The 19,319-nt window shown below is 48.8% G+C and overlaps 2 protein-coding genes across 3 annotated transcripts in view; both read left to right on the forward strand.

The window, feature by feature from the left end:
• LOC122424048 (apolipoprotein L3-like) overlaps nt 1-19,319 on the forward strand; it is an 87,913-nt gene that overhangs the window by 65,171 nt on the left and 3,423 nt on the right. The window contains exons 1-3 of one of the 2 annotated variants that reach the window (XM_043441694.1): nt 12,395-12,508; nt 17,433-17,531; nt 18,861-18,987. In XM_043441694.1, the coding sequence (XP_043297629.1) occupies nt 17,501-17,531; nt 18,861-18,987 (158 nt within the window). In that variant the 5' untranslated portion in view covers nt 12,395-12,508; nt 17,433-17,500. Of the gene's footprint in view, nt 1-12,394; nt 12,509-17,432; nt 17,532-18,860; nt 18,988-19,319 lie in introns of those variants that run through there. The other variant, XM_043441695.1, reaches the window with a different exon arrangement.
• Nucleotides 1-19,319, forward strand: part of LOC122424040 (apolipoprotein L2-like) — an 87,124-nt gene that overhangs the window by 27,201 nt on the left and 40,604 nt on the right. The window lies entirely within an intron of this gene.

Genomic DNA, 19,319 nt, shown 5'->3' on the forward strand with positions numbered 1-19,319 from the left:
CATTACAGCATACTAACACATATATATGGAATTTAGAAAGATGGTAATGATAACCCTATATGCAAAACAGAAAAAGAGACACAGATGTATAGAACAGACTTTTGGACTCGTGGGAGAAGGCAAGGGTGGGATGTTTCGAGAGAACAGCATTGAAACATGTATATTATCTATAGTGAAACAGATCACCAGCCCAGGTTGGATGCATGAGAGAAGTGCTTGGGCCTGGTGCACTGGGAAGACCCAGAGGGATTGGGTAGAGAGGGAGGTGGGAGGGGGGATCGGGATGGGGAATACATGTAACTCTATGGCTGATTCATGTCAATGTATGACAAAACCCACTAAAATATTGTAAAGTAATTAGCCTCCAACTAATAAAAATAAATGAAAAAAAAGAATAAGTACAGTTTTTCTCTAATTAGTTCATTATAATTATTCATTAAATATGGATGACTCTTAGAAACACAGTATTGAGTGAATAACAACTCAAGCCTCAAAAGAAAAAAAAAAAAGATAAGCGAACTGGAGACAAGGTTTGCAATATATTGAGTAGACAAAGGTGAATATTTCCAACACAGAGAGAAACTACAAACCCACATGTGAAGACTGAAACCAGCTTTTAAGAAATGCATAAGAGATCTGAAAGGGCTTCCTAGATGGCTCAGACAGTAAAGAATCAGACTGCATTGCAGGAGATGTGGATTGGATCCCTCGGTTGGGAAGATTCCCCTGGAGGAGGAAAATGGCAACCCAATCCAGCATTCTTTCCTGAAAAATCCCATGGACAGAGGAGCGTGGCAGGCTACAGTCCATGGGGTCACAAAGAATCTGACACAACTTAACTACTAAGAAGTCATGCATGCAAGAGATCTAAACAAACAATTCCCAGGGAGGTGACTTGTCCAGGGTCATACAGCTCTCAGAGGGCAAGAGGGCAGAGTGGAGGCCAAGACCAGGCCTTCTGACATGGATATGTAAGTGGGGAATGTGATTTTATTTTATTTTAACTGATCAAAATATACATTCTATTTTTCTCTTTTACTTAATTTTTTAACCTTGAAACCCAGCATGTGGGATCTTAGTTTCCCATCCAGGGACTGAACCCACAACCAATTCAATGCAACCATGAGTCTTAACCACTAGACCACCAGGGAAGTCCCGGGAATATACTTTTAATAACCCCAAACTTTCAAGGTTTGTCTCTGCCTGTCTAAACACATAGATCTAAGGTCATGCCCCTCCTGTTATACTGACATGTCTACAGTTTGGCTTTTTATCTTAATGTTGCAAATCCAGCATCATAATGTGGACATAGCACAGTAAGCCCCCTCACTCTATTAGGGCCATCTTCCCCCAAAGTAGCACCATCACCTACAGTCCTGACCTGAGGGCCTGGCGAGCTCAGGAAGACAAAGCCCTGTGTACCCCCACACGGTCTCTTGTCCCGCCCCTCTCAGGCCTCAGTTTCCCCCCAGGGCCTGACACTGAGCAGGTGCTCAGAGACAAAATGGTAATGAACCTGGATTCCTTATATTAATATCGCAAAAGAAACCCTTTGTCCCTGTCAGCCTCAGCACAGCACCCTGGGGGGAAGCCTCAAGCTGGCCAGGCCACAGAAGGAGAGTCTGACCCCACCACCCTCCTCTACCCCCTCAGCGTTCTCTAAATTTCCCAAAGGACTGAGCACCCCCAACACCGTCTTCCTTCTGGGGTCACCGCTCACGTCTCAGGAGTCTACATCCTGAGCTGAGCCAGTCTGAGCAGGTGCCACCCTCCCTCTGCACTGTTCAGGGGCCCAGGTTGTGGGAGGAAGCTGTCAGACACACCTGCTTCCATAGTCAGGCTCTGCTCCTGCTTAGCCTGTTTCCTTGGGCATGACCCAACTCTCTGAGCTTCCAGTTCCTTCTTCTGTCAACTAGTGACAAGCATCTTTTCTCAGACATTCATCCTGAGGATGGGGAGAGGGGTGGGGGTCCTACCTGCCTGCTTGCCCAGGAATCCTCTCTGGCTGGGTGTGAACAAGATCCAGTTGTTCTGAGCTCTGCAGATGCAGCCACCAGCTGTGCATCTCTGCAATAAACCACACACATTGTGTGGGTCCAGATACACTTGGAGAAGCAAAAGAGAAAGTGAATGCCCTCACATCTGGATTGCTCAGATTAAATAAACACTCTGCCTACCAGGTCCCACCCTGGGCTAAACCCAGACTGTTTGTTGACTCCCTTAGCTAAACAAGCCACGCCTGACATGCCAGGCTCTTACTGACTCAGCACATCTTGCCCTGGCTCCCTGAAGGAAGACCTGCCACCAACACACTGTGAGCCCCTTTTCCAATCCCTCCCCTTTCCCATGGGCTTCTTCCAGACCCCTTGACCCTGTCTATCCACTCACTCTCACCCGCCTGCCTGCCTTATTCATCTTGATGCCACAAGCACGTGGCACAGTCCTGGAAGATACCAGCTGCTCACCACATACTGGTCATATTGTTCTCGCTAAGAGCCACATCCATGTGGGTTCAGAGTCCACTGTCCCCTGCTCTGCTCCCACAGTATCTGGGAGAGGGGCCTAAGGCCACCCTTCAGCCACTCTATCCATGCCTCTACCCTCAAACTTGTGATCAGATCCTTCTAGACTTGGCCTTGATGAGAGGGATGATACAGGTGCCTTTTGTCCCAGTGACCCACAGGAGGAGGGCTGGCCTTGATGGTCACCACCATTAGGTGGATGCCTAAGTTTGTGGGAAGGGCTGAGAGCACACTTCTTTTCTCCCCTGGCTTATTTCCACCTGACAACAGATATATTTCTCTCCAAATGGAGGACTTTAACAGGAAGGCTAGTGTCCTGGTAACTCAGAAAAGTCTACAAGAGAGAGTCAGTCCTTTTCCTTTTTAGTGCCTGAGAAGAGACTCATTGTGGGGAGAGGACTGAGCATGTGCCAGGGTCCCTGCTGGCACCACCCTCACATTTCCTATTTAATTCTCACATCAGCTCTAAGAACTGTCGGCTCCACTGTACAGATAAAGAAACTGAGAAGCAAAGATCCCACAGCCTGAGAGTCCTGCAGCTGGACTGCTGGTGGACTTTTCTGCTTTGTCCCAAGCAGAAGGGACTGCAGTTTTCCTGGAACCCTGACCACTCCTGGAGGCCTGCTTGACCTTCCATCAGGGCTGCTTCATCCCAGGAAATGTCCCTGGGCCATCACGGCCACCTCCTCCCTGCTTTTAAGGGAGGGACGTAAGAGTGATGAGTGCTATTTCACGAGGACCACACACTACTGTTCGGTCTTACAATCACCCATAATAAAAGCCAGGAATTCAATTTGATTTTGCAGATAAGGAAGAGGGGTTGGGGGGAGTGGAGTGGGGGAAGGGGGAGGCAGGGGATTTCTTCCAGTAACTCAGGGACTTCATTTGGCAGGAGAACGTCAGCAGCTCATGTCTTGCAAAAGTCCATTTGTCCAAACACCACACACTCACGCTCTGTCCACAGAGTTCAGAGTTCAGGCTGGAACAGACACCCCTGAGCACAGACTCAGAGGGGCCAGGAGGTTAACGTTCAGCTATCCTGCCCACTGACCTGCACAAGCCTGCCCCTGACCACACAGGAGCTGCTGGTACTCAAGGACGCCTCCTCCCTGGAGCTTGGGATCTTCTGGGAGTCACCCCTACAGGAGGGGCTGTATAGGGAGGAACAGTGGGAACAGGGGTTTTCCTGCAGGGAAAATCTGAGCACAGTCACCCCTCCCACCTGCTTACTTTAAACCTCAGGTAGAAATCCAGAAAGAAGGGGGCAGGGAAAGCACATGGGCATCCCCGTGGGACACCTGCCTGAGTGAGGGCTCCCAGGCCCCGCTTCCTCAGTGCCTCCACCACAGGACAGCTGGGGGCCCTGAGCTGTGGGTGGGCATCCCGGGATGCACCTCCTGGCCAGGTAGCCCCTGCAGCAGGCCTGGAAGCTGATGATGACGTCCGTGATCTTCAGGTCCCGCTCCTCCTCAAGGGGGGCCAGCACGCTGGCCCAGAAGAAGACCTTGCTCTCACTGATGCGGTACAGGCTGCTGTCGAGCTCAAGGGCTTCGATCTAGAGGAGGAGAGCCGGCTGCTAGCCCTCTACAAGAGGCTACCCCAGCCACCAAGGAACACTGGAGCAAGGCCAAAGTCGAGGGCGGGCCTAGAGCTAGGGTTGGGCCCACTGCTGTAGGCAGCCTCACCTGGTAGAGGGAAATGAGACTGAAAGGACACAGGAAAGTGGGCAGGTGGGGTTCAGCAGCGCAGGGCAGATAACGAGTCAGACTTGCAGGGAAAGAAAATCCTTGGCCCTGAAAGGACCTTACCTGCAAACATCTCTGCCCATGTGCATTTCTAACCAAGGTGCCAATGGACAAGGGGGCTCAGGTGACATTAGATAACTAGAGAAACGGAGTTTCTTTAAACAGGCATTTGAAAGGCACGAGTGGCTTCAACATACTAAGGAGCCAGAGGAGTCAAGCACGCAAGGCCAAGCAGTGCAGGGCCACATGGAGGATGGTGGGCGAGGACCAGAGGTGGCTTGGGAGCAGCACTGCGTCAGTATAAGTCTCCTGTCACCAGTTGTCATTGACGGGGAGACTGAGTACAGCCTGGCTCATCACACATCCAAGAGTAACCAACTGCTAGATATTCTGTACCAACAGCACAACATGCTGAGAAGGACCAGCTTTAGTCTAAGCTTGAACCTCTGCAGACTCAGGACAGTCCTGCTCGGTCAGGGCCAAGCCCCAGGAACAAGCCAACTGGGCAAGGTGTGCCAGCAGGTGTGACGGCAGCTCGGCCACTTACTGGCCACACCTTGCAGATGTTTGGGGTGTCTGGAGGCCTTACTGGCTGTTTCAAGTAGGGACTGCCCTACTGACCTTGGAGGGGAGGGGTCGGGGCTGCTGCTAAACATCCTACAATGCACCAGACAGTCCTGGAGAGTAAAGACGGATCCAGCCTCCACCCCTCAAGAAGGGCAATGTGGAGGCTGAGAGGCCCTGCCGCAGAGTACTGACAGTGCAGTGTTAGGCTTCCCAATACTATTTAATTCATGTTCCCTGATACAGTGCTGGTCACCCCCAATTTCCATGTGAGGCAACCAAGACTCAGAGAGGTGAATTGTCTGGCCCAAAATATCACAGACACAGAGCCCCAGTACAAACTCCAGAGCCAGCACCTTTAGCACAAATCTCACTTCCTTACCTGGAAAATGAACCTAATAATAATACACAGTCTGAGCACCTTACAGGACTGCTGCAAGCTTCTAGCAAAATGGAATATGTGATGATGAATAAGTACCGCCCACCTGTCCCCCACCTCAGGGCTCAAGGTCATAGAATCGTCTCTCGGTCTCCCAAGAAGGTCCATCCGCACCATCCTTTGTGTGCACTCCTCATGTTGCCAGTGAAGTGGATGATGCAGAAATCTGCTTTGTCCTTCAGCTGCTTGGGCTTCTGGAACTTGGGGTGGGTGTCCTGTTCCTGCACCACGTTCTCCTTGAAGCTCTTTCCCGTGGCTTTGGAGAACCAGCACTCCTCATCCAGCGGGGCAAGAATGCCAGGGGGCCTGCATGGAGGGGGCACAGTATCCCACAGATGAGCTTGACCTGCAAAGCTACCCACTGTCACCAGAATCTCCAGAATTTCACCAGAATGTGGGCAATTCTTCCCTTACCATGGGGAAAAAAAGAAGCACTACTGAAAGCACTCAAGTTAAGAGTTCTAGTTTAAAGAGGAACTTCTGGTATCCAGGCTACAGCCGCCCCAACTGAACCCAATGATCCATGACAGTGGTTCTCCAACGAGTGCCCTGGAAATCACCTGGTGGGGTTGATTGCCTGTGAGGACCCTGACCTATGTCCAGAGGCTGCCCTCAATTGGTGCTCCGGGCCCTGGAGTTCCTCTCAGGGCCCCTGCCACAAGCTCTACGGCTGCACAGCTCTGCGGCAAGTGGTGACATTAGAACAAAACTCTGGAGGACATGCCCCCAGAGCCCCAGAACCTTCCATGCACGGAGTTCACAAGACAAGAGACCGACTCAGACAGTGTGGGGACTGGCTGACAGGCCAGGAGCCACATGGGTTCTTAAAAAAACTCGTCATAGAAGTAAATCATTCCACGTTAGGATTGCAGACAGTTCCAGCCCCACCCTCACCCTTATCCTGCCTCAGGTAATGTTGCCAAAAGGTATGCATGGGAGGGTCCCTCTGCTTGTCACTCAAAAGCCAGTAAACAGGCAAGTTGGTGGAAAGGAAAGTGTGCTTTATTTCAGATGCTGGCAACTGCAGGGGAGGGTGGTGGACATCTGTCCTCAGCCTGACTCCCCACACCCCCCGGATAAGCAGGAGGTGAAAGCATTTATAGACAGAGTTGAGAGGGGGTGGCGTTACATGCAGAAACAGCAGAGTCATCTCTAACAGTCATCTTCAATTGGCCATCACTGGTCTGGCTAGCATCATCTTGGTTGTTTTAGGCACAGTTAATCTTCAGTTCCAGGGTGCACTTGTTCCCATTTCTTTGTGGTCACTTCTCGGAATTGTGGCAGCTCAAGTCCTGGGTGTAAGTCTGGTCGTCATGTAGCTAACTTCTCCACCTCGTGTTTTAGTATCTGTTAGACAGCTCACAGGATAAGGCTTAGAATAGGACCTATAGCCCGTGAGAAAGAACTAAAGGTCCTTGAAAATCCGTAATGACTTCATTATTTATCTCCTTATTTTGTTTTCCTTTGTTTCAGCATTTCTCACTTCTCTGACCAAATTTATTCTTTGATTAAGTTTTCCACATGCAAAAGACAACAGAGGACATAGTGGCGGGTGGGGCGACGGGGAGTGGGGGGCAAGGACCATAGGGTCCTGATCCATTTCAGTAATACTTCAAAATGCACCAACTTCTTCCTAGGCCATTTGATTAACTAACATTCAGTTCAGTTCAGTTCAGCCGCTCAGTCGTGTCCGACTTTGCGACCCCATGGACTGCAGCACGCCAAGCTTCCCTGTCCATCACCAACTCCCGGAGTTTCCCAAACTCATGTCCTTCGAGTCAGTGATGCCATCCAGCCATCTCATCCTCTGTCATCCCCTTCTCCTCCTGCCCTCAATCTTTCCCAGCATCAGGGTCTTTTCAAATGAGTCAGCTCTTCACACGAGGTGGCCAAAGTATTGGAGTTTCAGCTTCAGCATCAGTTCTTCCAGTGAACACCCAGGACTGATCTCCTTTAGGATGGACTGGTTGGATCTCCTTGCAGTCCAAGGGACTCTCAAGAGTCTCCTTCATAGTTCAAAAGAATCATTTCTTTTGTGCTCAGTTTACTTCACAGTCCAACTCTCACATCCATACATGACCACTGGAAAAACCAGAGCCTTGACTAGACAGACCTTTGCTGGCAAAGTAATGTCTCTGCTTTTTAAAACGCTGTCTAGGTTGGTCATAACTTTCCTTCCAAGGAGTAAGTGTCTTTTAATTTCATGGCTGCAGTCACCTTCTGCAATGATTTTGTAGCCCCAAATATGAAGCCAGCCACTGTTTCCACTGTTTCCCCATCAGTCTGCCATAAATTGTTGGGACTGGATGCCATTATCTTAGTTTTCTGAATGTTGAACTTTAACTCAACGTTTAGTTGGGTCAGTTGAAACTCAGCTCTTTCACTTTCATCAAGAGGCCCTTTAATTCTTCTTCACTTTTTGCCATTAGGGTGGTGTCCTCTGCATATCTGAGGTTATTGATATTTCTCCCAGCAATCATGATTCCAGCTTGTGCTTCAATCAGCCCAGAGTTTCTCATGATGTATTCTGCATATAAGTTAAATAAGCAGGGTGACAATATGCTGCCTTGACATATGCATTTTCCTATTTGGAACCAGTCTGTTGTTCCATGTCCAGTTCTAACTGTTGCTTCCAGACCTACATACAGGTTTCTCAATGGGTAGGTCAGGTGGTCTGGGTTTCCCATCTCCTTCAGAATTTCCCACAGTTGATTGTGATCCACACAGTCAAAGGCTTTGGCATAGTCAATAGAGCAGAAAATGATGTTTTTCTGGAACTCTCTTGCTTTTCGATGATCCAACAAATGTTTGCAATTTGATCTCTGTTCCTCTGCCTTTTCTAAAACCAGCTTCAACATCTCGAAGTTCACAGTTCATGTATTGCTGAGACCTGGCTTGGAGAATTTTGAGCACTACTTTACGAGCGTGTTTGATGAGTGCAACTGTAAGGTAGTTTGAGCATTCTTTGGCTTTGCCTTTCTTTGGGGTTTGAATGAAAACTGACCATTTCCAGTCCTGTGCCCACTGCTAAGTTTTCCAAATTTGCTGGCATAATGAGTGCAGCACTTTCACAGCTTCATCTTTTAGGATTTGAAATAGCTCAACTAGAATCCCATCACCTCCACTAGCTTTGTTGGTAGTGATGCTTCCTAACACCCACTTGACTTCACATTCCAGGATGTTTGGTTCTAGGTGAGGGATCACACCATTGTGATTATCTGGGTTGTGAAGATCTTTTTTGTCAGTTCCTCTGTGTATTCTTGCCACCTCTTCTTAATATCTTTTGCTTCTGTTAGGTCCATACCTTTTTTGTCCTTTACTGAGCCCATCTTTGCCTGAAATATTCCCTTGGTATCTCTAATTTTCTTGAAGGGATCTCTAGTCTTTCCCATTCTATCATTTTCCTCTATTTCTTTGCACAGATCACTGAGGAAGGCTTTCTTATCTCTCCTTGATATTCTTTGGAACTCTGCATTTAAATGGGTACATCTTTCCTTTTCTCCTTTCCCTTTCGCTTCTCTTCTTTTCACAGCTATTTGTAAGGCCTCCTCAGACAGCCATTTTGCTTTTTTTCATTTCCTTTTCTTGGGGATGGTCTTGATCCCTGCCTCCTATACAATGTCACAAACCTCCATCCATAGTTCATCAGGCACTCTATCAGATCTAGTCCCTTAAATTTATTTCTCTCTTCCACTATATAATCACAAAGGATTTGATTTAGGTCATACCAGATTGGTCTAGTGGTTTTCCCTACTTTCTTCAATTTAAGTCTGAATTTGGCAATAAGGAGTTCATGATCTGAGCCACAGTCAGCTCCCGGTCTTATTTTTGCTGACTGTATAGAGCTTCTCGATCTTTCACTGCAAAGAATATAATCAGTCTATTTTCAGTGTTGGCCATCTGGTGATGTCCATGTGTAGAGTCTTCTCTTGTGTTGTTAAACAGGGTGTTTCCTATGACAAGTGCGTTCTCTTGGCATAACTCTGTTAGCCTTTGCCCTGCTTCATTCTGTACTCCAAGGCCAAATTTTTCTGTTACTTCAGGTGTTTCTTGACTTCCTACTTTTGCATTCCAGTCCCCTATCATGAAAAGGACATCTTTTTGGGGTGTTAGTTCTAAAAGGTCTTCCAACGCAAAGTGATGTTGGTGGCAGGATTTTCTGACCTGTCCCAAAGGAAATCCGGCTGGTTCTTATCTCTAGGGAAAAGAACTTTGATCCCATCTCTTCACAACAAGTTTTTTAAAAGTTAGCATTAATTGAGCACCTACTCTATGTCAGCATCATGTGAAGCATTTTGCATGCATGATCTCAGTTTTCCCCACAATAAAATGTAACAGATGAAGAAACTAAGGCCAAAAGTAGTTCAGTAACTTGTTGAAGGTCATGTAACCTGCCCCCTCCTTACAGGTTTCATCTCTTCTCAACCTGAGGCCTTTCACTGCCAGCAAATGATGTGGAGGAAACATTCCTGATGGGATCTTGAGAAAGAACAACCGGGATCCCAGCCTTAGGATCCTGCCTGGAGGAGGTGTGTCTGCCAGGAGGAAGCTAGCCTGGGGAGATCTTCCCAAGGGATCTGGGTAAAATTCCTGGCACACTTGTGTGGTTTACCTGGACAATTTGGCCTCAGCCACAAAACTCTCTCAGGCATTGTCTTCAGTGAGCAGGAACTGCAGTTCTTCCCTGCTCACTCTCTCCGGGAAATACTCAATGAGATTGTCAATAACGTCTTGACTCTCTACACAGAGAAAAAAGAAAAAAGATTAGAAGAAATTATGGTGTAACATAAATTGTATTGAGTTTAAAGTGGCTCAGCAGTAAAGAATCTGCCTGCAGTGCAGGAGACACATGAGACACGGGTTCCATCCCTGGGTCTGGAGTATCCCCTGGAGGAGGAACTGGCAGCTCACTCCAGTATTCTTGTCTGGAGAATCCCATGAAAAGAGGAGTCTGGTGGCTACAGTGCATGAGGGTGCAAAGTGTTAGTGCGACTGAGTGACTGAGCAAACAAGAACACACATAAAGTGGTTCAAGTTCACCTTCCTGAGCAAAAGTCTTTGGGGTACTGTTAATGCATTCTCCTGGGGTAACAGGTAGACCATTCCCCTGCCCCGAATTCATAAATTGAAATCCTGACCCATCCTTCCCCCTGAAATGACTGTATTAAGAGATAGGGCCTTTAAGGTAGTAGTTAGGTAAGACAAGACCATAAGTGCAGAGCCCTAATCCAATAAGATTGGTACCCGTATTAGAAGAGACATCAGATATCTTTGTCTTACTCTCTACCCCCTCAGCAAGAAGGCTTCTAAACTTTTCCTTTTTTCCTGCATCACTTAGGGAGAAAAGAAACTAGAACTTGCCTGGAGGGAACCCACAGAATTAACTCTGTATTGATTGATAGGGGGGAGGTGGGTGGGGGAAACAATGGAGCACCTGGGTGTCTGCAGGGGTGCTTGAGATCAATAGGACCAGTATCTGCCTGAGGCAGTCACACCTGGTAAGCAGGTGTTTACATAAGGGAGCACTGGGAAAAATGCCCTAACACAGCATGGGGGAGGGGGGATTCTAGAGAAAGGTTTCCACCTGAAACCAATACATTCCAGGTAGAGGGGACAGCAGCACACTAGGCAGGACCTACCGTGTGGCAGGCACTGGCACCGGACATGGACACACACGCGATTTCACCCTCATGAACACATAGGGAAACATGATTTCCATCTTAAGGTGAGGTCAGTTAAGGAGCTCCAGGTCACACAGGTGGGATGTGGCAAAGGCCAGATTGGGGTTTAGTTCAGGGTCTGCTGACCCTCACAGAGCAGCTGGGTGGACAAGGGCAAGAGCTGGAGGAAAGGGCCTCTGTGGTGACGCCCCAGGGCCTGGGAGCAAGAGGAGGCTGAGACCAAGGAGAGAGCAGGAGAAGCTCTGGGGATGCTGGGAGGCCACCTCCCCTTCCCCTCCTGACCTTGGGGACTCAATCTGCTGTCCCCTCCCCATCCTGCCCTCACTTCTGAGCCAGGTGCTAGATGACAGTGGGAGAGGAAGTGAGCCCCTTGACTGATGCTCTCCTGAGAGAACAAACCCTATTTCCTTTTAGGTTCCCCAGAAAAGAATCATCATGGGCAGAGGAAACAGGGTTGGCCTTCTCTGTAGACTTTCCTAAGTTGCTAAGACTCTGGACTTCCTACAAAAGTCCTCCAAAATAGACCTATTGTCAAGTGAAAATAAGTTGAGGTAGAAAAGAGCAGTGTGCTCTCAGCCCTTCCTGTGAACTCTGCATCCATCCACATGGCCTTGGTCACCCAGCCTGGGCCACTGGGACAAAAGTCATTGGTGTCTTTGTTGCCCTCATGGACAAGACTACAGGGACCCAGACATCACCGACTAAATGGACATGAGTTTGAGCAAGCTCTAGGAGCTGGTGATGGACAGGGAAGCCTGGTGTGCTGCAATCCATGGGACTGCAAAGAGTTGGACACATGACTGAGTGAATGAACTGAACTGAACTGAGACTACAAGGGTTGTAGGTGACATGCACAGAATGGCTAAGCGGTGGACTTAGGACCCTCTCCCAGGTACCATGGGAGCAGAGCAGGGCACTTCCTGAGGATTTCTCAGGCGAAGTGATGCCAGGATTGGGCTTTGAAAGATGAGCACAACTTTGCCAGGTGGTAGGGGCAGGTGGTTCTGGAAGAAGGATCTGAGGGAGGAAGTGCCTGGAACCCACAGGTGTGTGGCCCTCAGCAGCAGGAGTATGACCAGTATGCAGTGAGCAGCTGGTATCTTCTGGGACTGTGCCAAGCGCTGGCAGTGCGAAGGTGAATAAGGCAGGCAGGCTGGTGAGTGAGGGTGGATGGAGAGGGTGGAGGGGCTGGGAAGACGGCCCCGGAGTAGATGGAGCACTATTGGCAAAGGACCTCACAGTCTGTTGCTGGCAGGTCTTCCTTCACAGAGCCCAGGGCACAATGTGCTCGGCCATGAAGGACTCCACAGGACAGCACTGGGCTTGGTTATCTAAGACAGTCAACAGGGAGGATGGGATTAGCTCAGTGTGGGGCCTGGTGGGCAGGGTGATTGCTTAATCTGAGCAACCCAGATGGAAGGGCGTTCACTTTCCCTTTTGCTTCTCCAGGTATAGCTGGGCCCAGAGGGTGTATGTGGTTTACTGCACAGCTGGTGGTTGCATCTACAGAGCTGAGAACTGGATCTTGTTCACACTCGGCCAGAGGAAGACTCCTGGGTAAGCAAGGGTGTAGGACCCTGCGCATCTCCCCATCCTCAGGACAACCGTCAGAAAAGGATGATTGTCACTAGTTGACAGAAGAAGGAAACAGAAGCTCAGAGAGATGAGGTCATGGCCAGAGGGGCAGCTTAAGCAGGGGCAGAGCCTGGATGTGGGGGCAGGTGTGTCTGAGGGCTTCCTCCCACCCCCAAGGCCCCTAAATGGTGCAGAGGGAGGTCAGACACTTGCTCAGGTGGGCTCAGCTCAGGATGTGGACTCCTGAGAGGCGAGCGGTGATCCCAGAAGGAAGGAGGGTGTTGGGGGTGCTCAGCCCTTTGGGAAATCTGGAGAAAGCAGATGGGTAGAGGACAGGAGAAGGAAAGCCTCTTCTCCTATGGCCTGGCCACTTTGTGGCTGCCCCCAGGGTGGGGAAAGGGTTCCTTTTGAGATACAAGGTATCCAGGTTCATCACCACCCTGTCTCTGAGTGCCTGCTCAGTGCCAGGTCCTAGAGGGAAACTGAGGCCTGAGAGTGGAGGGGCAGGAGACCAAGTGGGGAAAGTCAGGGCATTGCCTTCCTGTGCTCTCTGGGTCCTCAGCTCAGGGCTGCCCATGATGGTTGATCATGTGTGGGGAAGATGGTCCAGATGGAGGAAGTGAGAAGGGCTCACTACACAGTGTCGGCATTGTGATCCTGGTTTTGCAATATAAAGATAAAAAGTCAAACTGTAGACACACTAGTGTAACAGGAGGGAATAGGCTTAGATCTATGTGTTTAGACAGGCAGAGATAAACTTAGGAACTTTGGGGTTATTAAAATCATATTCCTGTGACTTTCTTGGTGTTCCAGTGGTTAAGACGACCTGCTTCCACTGAAGGGGTTGTGGGTTCAGTCCCTGGTTGGGGAATTAAGATCCCACATAGTGAACAGTGCAGCTAAAAAGCGAAAAAGAAAAAAATTAAAACAGAGTGTATGATTTGATCAGTTTAAATAAAAGAAAAGAAAATCACATTCCCTACTTACATACCAGTATCAGAAGGCCTGGTTTTGGCCTCTACTCTGCCCAGGGAGAGCTCTGTGACCCTGGACAGGCCACCTCCCCAAGGAGTGTCTGTTCAGTTCTCTTACCCAGTTTAAAAGCTGGTTTCAGTCTGCTCATATGGGTTTGTAGCTTCTCCCTGTGTTGGGGATACTCACCATTATCTTCTCTAAGTATTGCAGACATTTTCTCCAGATCCCTTGCATTTTGATTTGGTTTGCAGTGTCCTAAGCAATTTCAAATTTTTAAGAGGTCCAATGGTTTCTGGGATCTGTGTCTTGGTGAAACAGTTTTCCTCAAGTTAGCAGTATTTTTCCAGTATGTTTTGCATAATGTTTTCAGTTCTTTCATTCTGGTTTACCTTTAGATCCCTTTAGGTTTCACTAAGTGATTAGAGCTTTTTTTTTCTTCTTCCTCCTCTTTTTATTCCTACTTCTACCTTCTCCCTCCTTCTTTTTTTCTCCTCCTCCTCTCCTGCTCTCCCAGACTCGCTACCTTCCTTCCTGCATGTCTGCTGCTTTATCTCCTTAAAGCAGGATTTACGTAGCAGGTACCTACTGCAATCAAAAAGGAATACACTGTTTTGTTCTGCCTTTAAAGGAGCCTCCAGTGCAGTAAGGCATTATTCACATTTTAGCAGGAGCCCATGTCTTTCCACAATTCTCTCTTCCTCTTTCTCCTCCTATAAAAATATCATGGCTGGAGTAAGGAAACATGAGGAAATACAGGTGTTTCCTGCCACCTGAAAGTACAGTATTCCTACAAAAGCTTTCCTAAACTAAGATGGCATAGTGTGAAGAGGATGTAGGCCTCACGTCACAGTTTAGGGGCAGAGAGTGATCTTTGGAAAGCAAGGGACACCCATAAATGGAAACACTCAGAAATCTGGTGGCCCTCTCTGTCAAAAAGAGCTTTTATCAAGACAGATAAGGAAAACAAATGGAATTACCCAACTGCAGGTAAAGGAAGTGTGGTACTGTGTCTTCAAAAGTTGGTGGTTTCATGTCCCAGTAACGGGTCCCACACCTCGTATTGTAGCCAGGCTGTGCCCGGGAGGGTGGAGGGAACCCAGAGGTCCTGGAGCAGGAGGAGCAGCAGAGAAGAGACAGGGCCCCTGCCCAGTGCTGGGAGCTGCAGGAACTCCACACAAACAGACCCGCAACCAGAAAAGTGCAAGATTCCAGGGGTGACTGGACAGGAACTGGGGGAGACAGCAGGGGAAGGAGGCTTTGGAGTGGGAACTCTAATTACAGGTAACATTTCAGCTGGTGAGGCAGGTGGGGAAAGGCATTGCAGGGGGAGGTGCAGCCTGAGCAAAGGCCTGGAGGCTGGGGGGAAATCAGATTCCAGGGAGCTGGGAGTCCTCCAGGCCCCTGAACCAGGCCCTGTAGAGTCAGGAGGGTGAGGAGGACAGGAGTAGGAGCATCAGGAGGGCCTGGTGATGGGCTAAGGACTCTGCACTTGATCCTGCCCTAACCCTTCCTTTCCCTGCCCAAGGTGGATAACTTGTAGCCACATGGAGGGAGATATTTGGTGAGAACCTCTGCCCACATGGAGGGGAGGCCTCAGCATCTGGCCACATAGTTGGGTGGGGACAGTCTTTTCAGGGTTCTCCTCTCTCCCACTGATAGGCTTTTCGGGAAGTGACCAGTCAGAGGCTAACAGAGGAAGACACCCCAGATAGTAATCCAGCAGCAGAAGTACTGTCCAGCATCCACACCCAGCTGAGGCCCCAGTCAAGGGTCAGGACCAGGACAAGAATGGGAGAGGACAGAAGGATGAAGTCAAGGGTCCAAATTCATTTTCAAGTGTTCGGCATCATCCAGGATCAGTCCTTTCTGCCCAAGCTCTCCTCCTCTCTCTGCCTTGGCTCTTGGTCCTTGTGTTTCCCAGTTTCAATTGGCTGCCCTGGCTCCTGGGGTCCTATAGCTTCGAGGCAGAGAAGGAGGCAAGGGACCAGCCAGCTCTCCTCTCCCACCTGCCTGGAGACAGGCCTGTCTGTGTAAATTCTCTCCCATCCACACAGTCAGTGCCCACAGCTCTGCCACCAGGCATACCCCTGGTAATCAAGCTGAAGGTTACTCGTCTTGAGGGGAACCCTGGGCATTGCAGAGGGAAGGTGGTAGAAAGAAAGATTCTAGGATCAGATATCAGGTTAGGGGGTTTGGGGGAACTCTAAGGAAGTTGGGCCACTCTAGATTGGGTGCTGTAGAGAATGGCAGGGGCAGTTTTACCAATGATTGTGTCGGTAACTATCTATGGAGAGGGGAGACCAGAGCAAGGATAAAGGTGCAATTGGTAAATAAAGAGCAGTCATAATTTTCATCCAAGGGAGGGAGTGTGAAGACTCTGAGTTCCTGCCACCGCCAACCCTGCTTTTAATTACTATTATTGTTAGCAGCAAAGTGAGAAAAAGCCGGGTATGGGATCTTGAGCCCAGAGAGTGGGGTGGGACCCAATTCTTCATGAACGAGGTTTCTGACCATGGGCAAATCACAGAATATCTATGCGTCAGCTTCCTAAGCTGTAAACGGGGATACAGTGGTACACACCTCCTGGTTATCAGAACAATATGGATTATAATTTATAAAGTCTTAGAGTAACTACAAGTACAGAAGAAAATCAGAAATACAAGCCACTGTCATGAGTAGCTGTTACTGTAACTATAAGGACCTTTACTATCATTTCAGTCAGGTCTCAGGAAGAATACTTAAATAAGTACTCTTTTGCCTTCTTAAAATACTACCTAAGTGTAATTAACACGCTTTCTTGTCTCATCTCCCAACACAAGATAGTCACAACTGGAACCGAAAGACATTCTTTCTATATAAAGATCTGCTATTTAAAAAAATAACAGAGAACTGGCAAGACAAAGGATGGACACCATCACATATGATATGTGTGAATGTAAATTTGTACAGTTTCTTTGCATAACAAAGTAGCTTAAGTATGAAAAAATGTTAGGTGTTGATACCCTTGGATCCAGTCATTCTAGTTCTAGAAAGAGTTTAATCAAAGAATTTTAAATGTAGGCAAGGTTTTATGCGAGAATAGTGTTCTTTGCACTATTATTTACATAAAGCATTAAAAACAGCCTGAAGTCCAACAATCAGGAGTGGACAGCAAAGAGGATACCATTCAGGTCCTCAGCTGACCAGGGCAGGGCTGCAGGGATTGGAGTGGGGCTGGTGGGACTCCAGAAAAAAGGTCTGTGGGATAAAAGCTATTGCAGAAGTGAGGAAGATGTGGGCTGTGGGAGCTACAGCACCGGGAACTTTATCAAGGCAGAGACTCGAGCACAGGGTGCATGACATCATTTGCAGTAAAAAGAGCCCTTTTCCGATTAACATGCATCCACAAATAGACATTTTTGTACATTAAAGCAAGTAGAGCATAGTCATCACAAACCTGGGATTTGGATCAGAAAGACGGGTTCAAGGCCCGGCTCCAGCAGAAATGTGAAAACTTGGACTGACCTAAGTTTAGGTGAGTTTCAGGAGCCTGCACATCATAGACAGTGGGTCAATATCACCTATAATCAATTAGTAACACAAGCGTTCCCAACCTCATGTAATTTCCAGAGTGTTCCCTTCCTGCCTGTTCTTCTGTCTCTGGTTTTATTGCTCCTGTAACTTCGCAGATGGCTGTCTCCTCTCTGATTATCCTCTCCTTGTGCCCCAATAGGAGAGCAGGACTCTGACTGGGGAGGACGGTGGGAGGATGAGTAACTTTCCTTAACAAGTGATCTGCAGAGCCCAGGGAACAGAGAACCACACTGGGTTAAGTCCCTGGTGGCGCTGGTGGCCGTCCCAGGGGAACCTGCCAGAGACCACGCCCCTCGCTGCTCCCTACAGCCACTGCTCACGCGTGATCAAGCCCACAATCTGTTTTCTCTTCCCCAAGGGTGAAATGACATCTTCTTCCAGCCTCACACAGACGGGTGAGATCTCTGAGACCTTGCTGCTGCCACCATGAGCTCAAAAGATCCCAGGGACCACGCAGGTAGTCAGCCACCTCGTCTTTGGCAGGTTGCTACTTGTGACCCAGAATTGAGGGTGGTGCCTCCTGGCCAAATTGACCTGCCAAGTAATCAAGAACCAAGAAAGGCGTGGATAAGCATCCCCCAGAGAGGCAATGGGGAAATCCCCTAACACTTGGCGGTCTGTCCCCACAGCCTCTTTCCTGGTCCTCTCCTCAGGGAGCCACAACCAAGATGCTAACTTCCTCCCCCTGCCTCCTGACCCCCAGTTAATGACTCAGAGGTGAGGCCAGGACAGCCCATGGAGGGGGCTGGACACAGCAGAAGAAGTCCCCAAGGCCAGGTGGGACAGGGAGAAGAGGTCCCCTGGAGCTTCTCCTGCCCTCTCCCTTGGTCCAAGCCTCCTTCTGCTCCCAGACCCTGGGCTGTCAACACAGAGGCTGTTTCCTCCACCGCTCGCCCTGCTGCCCACCCAGCTGCTCTCTGAGGGTCAGTGGACTCTAAACTGACCCCCAATCTGGCCTTTGCTGCCTCCCACATCTGCCTCCCTGATCTGGGGCACCTGACCTGACCTAACCTGTAAAATGAGAAGGATATTTCCCTATGTTTTGATGAGGACCAAATATAATGTGTGTCCGTGGCCTGGGCCGGGGCCTACCACATAGCAGGTCCTGCCTGGTGTCGTGCTGTCCCCCATACCTGGAATGTGTTAGTTCCAAGTAGAAACCTCTCCCCTTCTCTAGAATCCCCTCTCCCCTGTGGAGTGTTAGGGCCTCTGCCCAGTGCTCCCATGATACACACCTGATTACCAGGTGACTGCCTCAGGCAGGCACTAGCTCTGTCATTCTCAAACACCCACACAGACACCCAGGTGCTTGGTTATTTCCTCCACCCACACCACCCTCATCAATCAACACAGATCTAGTGCTGTGGGTTCCCTCCCGGTGAGCCCTGAGTTCATTTCTCCCTTAGTGATGCATGAGAAAAAGAAAACCTAAGAACACTTAATACTTCAGGGAAGAGAGACAGAGTGGAAGAGATCTGACATCTCTTCATTTAATGAGGACACTGGTATTACTGAATTAAGGCCCCACACTTAAGGCCTCATTTCACCTAATTACTGCCTTAAAGCCCCCTATCTTCTAATACAGTCATTGCAGAGTGGGTGGGTCTGGGCATTAACTTATGAATTGGGGCTGGTGCATACAGTCCCCCTGAGACCCCCGAAAAATCCATCAATAGCATGCCAGATGAATCCTGCTCAGAAAGGTGAACTTTAACCACTTATACTCGATACCATTTACATCACACCATAGTTTATTCGAATCTTCAATTTTTATTTTTCTGTCTAGAGAGCCAAAGCTTTTTTGAGGATGTCATTGAGTATTTCCAGGAGAGTGTGACATTGGAACAACTGCAATTCCTGCTCACTGAAGACAAACCCTGGGAGAATTTTGTGACTGAGGCAGATTTGTCCAGGTAACCATGCAGGTACCCCAGGAATATCACCAACATGCCCCCAGGAAGATTCTCCCAGACTGGTTTCCTCCAGGCAGATCCTATGGTTGGGGTTGAGAATGTTCCTCCTCAAGATGCTATGTGGAATGTTTCCTCCGTGTTATTTATTGGCAGTGAATGACGTTGGGTCAGAAGAGACAAAACCTGGAAGAAAGGGCAGGTTATATGACCTTGGACAAGTTACTGAACTACTCTCTGCTTCATCATCTGTTCAGTTTTATTGTGAGGACCCTAAGATCATGCACGCAAGTGCTTTTCATGATTGCTGACACAGAGTAGGTGTTCAATCAATG

This window comes from Cervus canadensis, chromosome 21 (genome assembly GCF_019320065.1).
Source record: "Cervus canadensis isolate Bull #8, Minnesota chromosome 21, ASM1932006v1, whole genome shotgun sequence".
NCBI classification, from domain to species: Eukaryota; Metazoa; Chordata; class Mammalia; order Artiodactyla; family Cervidae; genus Cervus; species Cervus canadensis.